General features: G+C 35.9%; 1 protein-coding gene across 1 annotated transcript in view; it reads right to left on the reverse strand.

Annotated features, from left to right (window-relative positions):
* Positions 1-7680: 7680 nt before the first annotated feature.
* Positions 7681-10000, reverse strand: part of LOC144957687 (uncharacterized) — a 5034-nt gene continuing 2714 nt past the window's right edge. The window contains exon 2 of the mRNA XM_078889045.1: positions 7681-10000. This exon is cut by the window's right edge and continues 900 nt beyond it. Coding sequence (XP_078745171.1) covers positions 7908-10000 — 2093 coding nt within the window. The 3' untranslated portion in view covers positions 7681-7907.

The following is a 10000-nucleotide window of genomic DNA, read 5'->3' on the forward strand; positions in this document are numbered from 1 at the left end:
GAGTGTATTCCTCTTAGTGGGGACCTGTGCTTGTGTCTGGATGAGACTTTTAGGTGATCTCAACCTAAGTTCTTTGATGGTGTGCTCTTGGAATCTACATCTGTTTCCTATTTGAACAAATTCCCCTTTGTCTTACTTTTTCTTGGGTGCTTTAATTGAATTCTATAACTTTTTACTATCTCATTTCTTCCTTTTTACTGGCGCTGATATGACCTTAATGTGTTGCAAGCGCCGTATAACCCTCAAAAAAAAAAAAAACTTAGTTTTGTCCTGGCCCTGGTCGGGGTCCTGGCTGGGAGGGAAACAGTCAAATGCATAGTTATTGTTTTGGGAGATGATATTTTTTTCCTTGTAAATCATCTCTCTGTTATGTATTATTATATTTGTTATAATTTATAATGTGAGCATTTGAGTGTATTCCTCTTAGTGGGGGCCGTGCTTGTGTCCTGATGAGACTTATTGGCGATCTCAAACTAAGTACATTGATGGTATGCTCTTGGAATCTACATCTGATCCCTATTTGTTCCCAGTTCCCCTTTGTCTTACTTTTTCTTGGATGCTTTAATTGTAATTCTAAAACTTTTTACTATCCCATTTTCTTCCTTTCAACAAACGAAATGGGATAGCCGAATGCAGACCAGCATTTTTAACAAACAGCAGATTTTAAAATTTATTTACCTGCCTTGTACAATGTGGGACAGTAGAATTAAAAATTTTAGAAAGGTTCTGAAAACATTACTTTACTTGAAAGTAGAAGTTTGAACAATAGGAACTACAGTAAGCAATTCAAATCGTTCAATTGTAAAATTTCATTTGAATGAACTAGAATGAGAGGGGGAATAAATAAATTTTTTATCTTTATGTAGATGTCTAAAAAAATATTTGGATTGATTTATGGTTGCCTATTGAAGGTCTGATAAAAATAAGCAAAGCATAAGTTCTATTCCTTATTAGCTGAGTTTAGAAATTCTTGAACTGACGTGTATTAATGATTTTGTAAAATATGGAAGGGTACATAATTGTATTTATTCTATTTAATAGCATAATTTTTTTGTTTGACTATAAAAGGGATTAACATTTTTTTCAGTTTCAAATTTCAAAGAATTTTAAGTTTAGCTTTTCAAGTCTTGAGTTAGATTAATTTATTATTTTGTTTATAACAAAGAGACCTTAAATTTGAAATTTAGAAATGAACTTAAATCTTACTTTCAAAAAAGGATGTTTCTTCCTCCTCCTTTCCCCCATTCCCACCTCACAGAATGCCTCGTGTCATCCCATCCCATCCAATTTTCACACTTACACACTCATGTCTCTTTTCATCACATTTAATTCTGTAACGTTGTTCTATTTGTTTGTTTGTTTCTTTTTTCTCTGGATGATGATGATTTTAACTACACTTAGCCATAGCTTCGTTTGTTCATCTCTATGAAGCATCAATTTGCCTTTAAAAGAAAAACAAAAATATTCTAAATCTTGTTCAATGTTGATGACGATTACGATTATAATGCTTGTTCTTTAGTGCTTTTTTTTGAGTGCTTTTTTTTCTCTCTCTATCTGTATTTCTCTTCTTTTGATATGTATACTTTGAAAAGAAAAAAAAAAATGATTGAATTAGAATGTTTTAATCCCTCACTGCGTATTGATTTGACAAGTTCCACATTTAAACTTTGCTTGAACAACTATTATTATGTTGCTCTCTTGTTATTGTTATTATCGTTATAACTTTCTTTCTTATCTAGCAATGTGATTAGATTTTCTGAATTATTTTCTTTTAAAGCGATTTAATGTGATGATGAAAAGCAAACTTGGAAAAGAAAAAAAAAAGAAAACAGTTAAATACTCTTTCTGATGAACAATGCTTGATTTGCTATCTATTTTGTGTCTCTGCTGATTGAACTCTTTCAATACATTTAGTCAATTTTTTTGTTATTTTGAAATGTTTTTTAGCTTGAGTACCTGTATCACTGGCCTCTAACAAATTTTTTTTTTTTTTTTTTACTTTACTGTTTCAACGTTTGATGGATTAAGATGACCCTCAACTTGTGAGATATTTTCGGGGGGAACATTGGAAGTCCTAGGCCGCTGGAAACTTCATTAGTCTGCAACTATGCTATCTCTTCTTTGTCATTTGTCTTTTTCATGTGGCTTCATGTCCTTGTCCTGGGAAAAGATAATTCATTGTCACCCTAGGTGGGGTCTTTTGACCTCCCATGGTGGGAAGGATGTCGCTTGCTGTGTTTTCTATCCCCCTATATCTGTTTTACGAGTTTTCTTCATGACTTTGGGATAAGTTGGTTTTGTCCTTGCCCTGGCACTGAAATAAGCGCTAAACAACCCTTAAATAATGAAACTTATTCAGTGTCACCTGGGACCTGATGGGGTCTTTTGTTGTGAATGAAACACTTTGATAAAGTTACCTTTTTGCGAGAAGTGATATTTGTTTTCATTATTCTTTAATATAACACTTATTCTGTAAATATTTTCTTTTTCTTCGTTCCCCCATTGAGAGGGGAAGGGTTAAATGCAAATCACTGCAGTTTTCAGGGTTCAGCAGTTATGCCTATCCGGTACTATTTGCACCTTTCGATCCAGCGGCTCTGACATTCTGTTCTGATAGGATTTGTTTCCTTAGCCTTTCGTCGTCCAAGACTTGTCCACAAGACAGTGGCGAGTTTTATTTCATAGTTTTCCTCTCCTAAACAGGTTGCTAGCCAAGGCTTACGATTCCTGTCCAACCATGGTTTATATTCAGAGTTCCCTTCTCCTAGACAAGTTGCCATCCAAGGCTTACGATTTCTAACTCTGGTTGTAATTCAGTTTCCTTCTATTAGATTGATTACAGTCCCCTCTTGACGAGCTCCATCCACCTGAAGTAACTATCTGATTGTGTCCATTTTGGCGGAGGTCCTGTAGCATGGCCAGTGTGGGACTTTTAAATAGTTTGAGAATAGATACAAGGACAAATTACTCATGGATCTTCGTCTGATATGTTTTTGAGCTAGTCACCTTTGTCTTATGTTTACTCATGTGCTTAGCAACTTATCTGAATCTTTTGTCTATAATATTATTTTCTTATTTAATGTCTTATTGATGTTGAAATGACCCTAAAGAGTCGCAAGCACCATAAAACCCTTATAAATTTATGACAAGTTGAGACTCATCTGTTTTCATCAATACATGTATTTAAAGTTAAATTATTTTTTTTATCTGGCCTAAAGTGAAAAAGATAAAAGCAGACCCGCCCATATCTCCATGACTGTCCCAGATTTATGATTACGGAACAGGGTTTTAAAAACTGATTTTTATATGGCTCATATTATACATAAGTCGTTCGTCTTCACCTTCTCCATTTTCATCTTATTTACCCTTGAATTAAATTTTAAAATGTTATTGTTTAACTTTATTGTACTGCTTAAAGCATTTCCACTGGAAATGTGCTGGAATGGAGGTCCCGATCATGTCACTCACTTACTCACTCAATCCTCTCCGGGCCTGTTGGCACTTGAGGCGATGCAAAGGAACTCCCCCTGGTCCTGTCAGCAGCTATTCTTGGGGCCATCTCGAGGGACAGACCTCTCTGTTTTAGGTCCCTCTCTACGGTACGTCTCCAAGTCTCCTTGGGGCGGCCTTGCTTCCTCTTTCCTTGGAGTGTGGATCACAGAGCCTTTCTTATCAGTGTTTCAACAGGTCTGCGACAGACGTGCCCCAAACCATTGCCATCTTCTCCTTTTAATGAGACTCTCCAGAGATTCCACTTTAGCTCTTGCTCTCATATCAATCCAGATCATGTCCCTAATTTCAATTTGTATAGGTTGGCAGGTCTGAAAAAGGTGTTTGTCAATGTATGGCACAATTATTAACCTCCTTTCAATTTTATTTTTACTAACTCGCTCTGAAATGAGTGTCAAAAGTGCCAATAAACCCCCAAAAGCAAGAAGTAAACATTTGACTTTAATTTACAGGCATTTTTCACTTCCTAATCTGATCGGGACTTTTCAGCTGCTTCTCTTATCGCCTGTGTCATTTGCTCTCATCTCACAGTTCTCGGTCTTTTGCTGTGGAAGCGAATCTAAGAGGATCCTCCTTTGAGTTTAGTTCTTTGTGGTTTTGGAGGCAAAAAAAAGGTCTCTGTTTAGGACAGTGTGAATTTACGTGGGTGGTCTGCCATTATTTGTGTCCAGATAATGTAAAAATGTGTGCATGGCTTTATTAGCTGGTATATTTTCATCTCCTCTGGTTACATGTTCAAAAATTTGCCATCTTGCCTTTAGGATTTGAATAGATAGGGGTCTTTCATTGCACTATTTGTATAGTATTTTGGTTCTTATTTTTGATAAATGAACATTTAGCTGGAATTTATTAAACAGTTGGGAGACGATGAAATGTAGTGAATGGAGTGATCTTCTTCAAGTACCAAGTCTGTGCCAGACATCGGTGATCATGGTACACCATTCATCTCACTGATCAGATAACCATTAGAAAGAAACTAGAGGCAGCAGAGATTGGATTGATATTGTTGTAAATTGTTCCATGATATTCTGAAACTGCAATCTAACGAAGTTAATAGGCAGTTGAAAGGAAACTTGCAGGGTCCCTTTAATCTTTTTTTTTTCTATTCTTGTCCTGAAATGACAGTTGTGCTCTGGCTCTGGTTGTAAACCTTTCCCTTGGATAAAGGCAGTCAGATTCAGATATCTCAAGTGCTGTTTGTATGTTTTATTAAACTTGACATTCAGACTGCTCATTGCATAGATAGGTGTGAAACTTCGTTTATTTATTTATTTTTTTTTTAGGGGGGGGGGCAGTCGAGGTTCATAATTTTTCATATTTTATCGTCTACAGTTGTTTCAAAAGCAAAATTTGCTTTAAAATTGGATTTCGTTAAACTGCCTCACGAGATCCTAAAAAAAATACAAGAAAGGTTTTGAGATATATAGTGCGGGGGGGGGGGGGGGGGGGGGGGTGAGAGGAGACATGTTCGCTGCCTTAATTAGCACGTCCTGTACCTATCAATAGCAGTCGTAGCGTTTCTCGGTTGTCCCACGTTCTAGCTCAGCTTTGTTTTGTACCATATGACTAGCTAAACCGAAGGGGGGGGGGGGGGGGGGGGGGGGTAGGGATTGCCAAAATACTTTTGCTGTTAGTCTTAAACAAATAAACAAAAAATAGAAACGTGAGTGCTTATTTTCTTAACTGAAAGTTTCAGGTCTAGAAATTACCATCCAGTGAGTTTGATATTAATGTTTATATTTATGTTTTATTTTTTTTTTTTTTTAAGGTCCATTTTTTAAATCTATTGTAAGAAGCCTGTGTTATTGTAAAATAGTGTAATGGTATTTCTGAATTCTGTACCATTGTAATTTCAGTGATTGATAAGTCTTGTGATAATATTAAACACTATTTATATTACTATTGTTGTCATCATTTTTTATATTATATATGATGATACGTTTTTTTAATTATATATATTATATATCTGTCAGTTCGCCGTGCTTTGGGGACTGGATAACTTGTGTTTTCATGCCATAATAATTTTTTCTTTTTATATTTATTATTAGTTTTGTTGGTTGAATTTTTTCCCTCATACTCGTTTGGGAATTTGTGATTTTTTAATTTTCCTTATTGTCGTCTTGAAATTAATGATAGAAAACCAGTTAAAACATGACAGACATGAACGTGTCGTAAGAAAATAGGTGTATAACCTCCCGTACAACCGTCATTTGGAGGGGGGGGGGGGGTTGTTTGTTTTTTAATTTTAATTTTTTTTTTTGCATTAATTTCTTGCGGCTATCATGAAATGGTGAATTGAACCAAGACACATAAATACATAGTAAACAAAAATTATATAAAAATCTAAAATATTATACTTCATATGCGGAAACAAAATTACAAAAGAGCCAGCTGGGTGGGGTCCTTTTACCCCCCATGGTGGGCAGGAGGTCAATAGCTGTGTCTTCTATCCCCCTATACGTTTTTAAGTTGCTTTCTGTCTTTGTCAGAATAGGATTACTTGGTTTTGTCTTCGCTTTTGCCAGAGTCCTTAGCTGAGAGGGAAACAGTCAAATGATAGAGTTTGTTTTGGGAGGTGATAATTTCGTAATTGTAAATTCAAGTCTGTTGTGTGCTGATAGTTATATTATATTGTTTTAGACATATTTTGTAAACATTTGAATTATTTCTCTCATTGGGATCCTGTGCTGGTGTCTGGATGAGACTTTTTTGTGACCTCAAACTAAGTTGATGGTGTGCTCTTGAAATCTACATCTGTTCCCTATTTAAACCATTACCCCTTAGTCTTACTTTTCCTCCTGTGCTTTCAATTGTAGATCTTTTATTTTTCTTGACTATCCCATTTTTTTCTTCTTTTTTTTTTTATCGCACTGAAATGACCTGAACTTAATGTGTCGCAAGCGCCGTAAAACCATTAAAAACAAAGAAAAAAGACGACCTGGGAAAAATTAGTTGGCCTCATCTTAGTGGTTCCATCATTTATAGAGTACGTAGGAAAACCTCTTCAGCTTACAATGTTCATCGGAGGTGAAAACAACTGTTGCTCTTGCATCAGAAATAATAAATTTGCCTATTTGATTTATTATTTTCAAAAATCGTGATGAATTGTGAATTTTGTAACAATATCTGATTACTATAATTTGCCATTAAGTCTTCACCATATTTTTTTTACATTATTTAAATGACTCTGGGTTGTGCTATGATGATAATATTATAATCGCTTTCTTGATTTGTTTCGTTTCGTTTCGTTGGATTTTTTTTTTTCAAGGTGATCAATATTTACTTTTTACCATTTTTAATGTAGTTTTATTTGCATACATACAGTATAACGCTCTCTGTCTAATAAAACAAGTTATATTGAATGTACTTTTTTTTTCGTCTTAAAAACTGCTTTAAATTATTTGCAACACGATCATTCTGTTGTGACTAGTTAGGAGTTGTTCTTTCTTTTGTTGCTAACAAAGTGGCGTTTACCATAGTTTTCCCACTTTGTTTTTTTGTTTGTTTGTTTTTTTTTTATTTTACGATAATGATATATTTTGAAATGAAGTCTTTTTTCCTTAAATTATAATTTTGGTTCATTTCATTTTTTTTTTTCGTTTGGTATGTGTTTTAGTCTGGGTGGGGTTCCTGACCTCCCATAGTGGGCAGAGAGGCACTTACTGTGTATTCTATCCCCCTATATCTCTGTTTTCCAACATGCTTTCTGTCTTTGTCTTGGAATGAGATTACTTGCTTTTGACCAGGCCCTGGCCGGACGCCCTAGCTGGGAGGGAAACAGTCAAATGTGTAGTTAGAGTTGTGCTCGTGCCTGGATGAGACTTTAAGGTGATCTCAAACTTTGATAGTGTGCTCTTGGAATCTACATCTGTTTCCTATTTGAACAAATTCCCCTTTGTCTTACCTTTTCTTGGGTGCTTTTATTGTAATTCTATAACTTTTTACTATCCCATATTCTCCCTTTTTACTGGCGCTGATATGACTTAAATGTGTTGCAAGCGCCTTAAAAACAAAACAATTTCCCTATGTCTTACTTTTTCCTCAAGTCCTTTTAATTGTACATCTAGATTGTTTTTACTATCCATTCTTCTTCCTTTTTACTGCGCTGATATGACCTAAATGTGTTGCAAGCGCCGTAAAACCCTTAAATCGAGTAAAAACAAACATTAGTGAATAGCCGAGAAGAAAACATGATTTTATATTTAACTGAACAAATAATCATGAAGATGATGACGGTGGTAATAATAGTCATGACTACTACGGGGACAATGATGACGATGTTGAAATCGACGCTGCTGCAGATGATGATGATGATGATGATGATGAAATCGATGCTACTGCTACTGCAGATGATGATGGTCCATTACTTTGTCGTGGAAAGGCATGGAATGATCGTTCTATCGGCTGATTTTCCGTGCCTGTTCAATCTCCACGGTTTGCCCCTGCTGCCAACGGACAGATCGTGCGGGCAAATCCTCACACTTTGACCCTGCGTGTACATGGCCCGTAACAGATGTTATATTAGAAACTCGAGACGACCACCGTAGCTTGAATGTGAAAGCAGCAACCACCACCGATAACACAATACCTAGAAAAAACATACCAATGGCGATGCCAATCATTGCTAATAGGCTATGGCCCGTTACTTTGGAATCTGTTATTATTTTTGGATTGTACTTGTTGATAAAACGGCTTCGGTTTGCTTTTCTGGTGTAAATGTCACAGTGGTCATCTTGTTGAGAACTAAGACTTGGTGATTTGTCAGCAGTGTTAGCTGTGAGTCGACAGATTGGGTCATTAGTACAGAACTCAAAGACATCACAATTGTAATTCGACGATGTGCTGCAAAGGGCAGCGCATTCTTCCAAACTAATATTTGGAATTTCGGCACTGATTGAAATATTTATTGTATTTTGATAATTTATTGTTTTGGTATAATCTTGGAAATAATATTTTGTGTAAATAACACATGATATATTTTCCTTTACATTTGTGAACGGTTCATGATAAAATTTATTTCGACCAAGAACACAAACTTCCCCGCACATCTCAAAGGACTGACAAAGAAATTGTTTTTGCTTAAAACACAATTCAGCACATTTATTCGTATCTTTTATGTCTGTATAGACAAACTCTGAGCTGGGTTGGAGAAACGAACGACCCAATATCTTGTCAAAATTGTAGCTGTAGTCTTTTATATAGGTGAACAGTGTTGCTTTTGTTGACCTTTGGAAGTAATTATTGTCTATGTATGAACTAACATTGTAAAAATAGCACACCATTTCTTCTTTATCATAGGAAAATGCCTCGCAATTGTACTGAAGACTTTCAGTGCAATGCTTTCCACAAGCCTCGAAGTAGATTTCAGAAATCATTTCAACAGGGGCTTTCGAAATCATGCCGAATATCTGACGAAATTGACACAGTTGGTGATCTGAGGTCGCACGAGTTCCTGTGTTATTCCCCAGAGTGTCACGTCTTGTCATTAACGTTGCTTTTAACAAGTTTCCATCGCTGTCGTTGCATCTGATTAGACCCCCATTAATTCCAGCTTGTAACAATTCCCATGCGTTCGATACATTTACTTGTTTGACTTGGTTTCCTGGTTTCCTTTTGTAAAAATCAATATGGTCACTGTAAGCAAAATTGTTCTCGTTATAATTGAAAGACTCGTTGAAAAAGAAAGTGCAATTTTTAGATTGTCTATCAAACTCAAACGCCCAGCAATGGTCCACGGTGTTGTTGAATCGTCTTTGATTTTCCTCAAAACAATGTCCGGAGCACACCATTGGCGTGTTACTAGGATCATGATCAACGTATGAGTAGTCCGTATTATTGGTATCGTATTTTGTGTTAGGCAAAGTCTCAAACATCATGGTTTCGTTTTCTGCGTCAAAAAGAGAACCTACGACATTGACTTGGCGGTCTCCAACAATAGCATCAGTTATACTCAACCTGAGAGGGCTTATTTCAAGATATTCGCATATGGACATAGACACATTTCTAACCATCTCTTGAATCCAGTCCCGTAAATAAACAACACTACCTTCGAATGTCATGTTAAATCGAATAGTGTTTTCATCATTGAAACAAGGCGCAACATCAAACGGATTGAAATCAGAAAGCCCGTGATGACTAAATTTAAAATCATAGATTTCGTATTGTCTTTTGAGTTTCATGTGGTGTTTATCCAGGCCACCTCTCAGCAAAATTTGTATTGGCTTCTGAAGGGATAAAGTTTCATTTCCATTTTTAAACTCGTGTTTGGCGATGTACACTTCAACAACGGACGCCCCCAACTCTTCTGCCGCTTGTGCTTCCTTTGTGTACACATCACAAGGAATTCTTCTAGTCCTATGTACACCATTATGTGTAAAATTATAATCGTCCACGAAGAGATGATCGATAATTGACATATGTAAGATACCCTTCTTATCAGAATTGTCAAATCTGTAAAGTGGTTTTTGTAAGCATTCTTTTGTTTCCTTGT

The sequence above is a fragment of the Berghia stephanieae genome, chromosome 12 (genome assembly GCF_034508935.2).
Source record: "Berghia stephanieae isolate SIO BIC M18660-M18661 chromosome 12, UCSD_Bste_1.3, whole genome shotgun sequence".
NCBI lineage: Eukaryota > Metazoa > Mollusca > Gastropoda > Nudibranchia > Aeolidiidae > Berghia > Berghia stephanieae.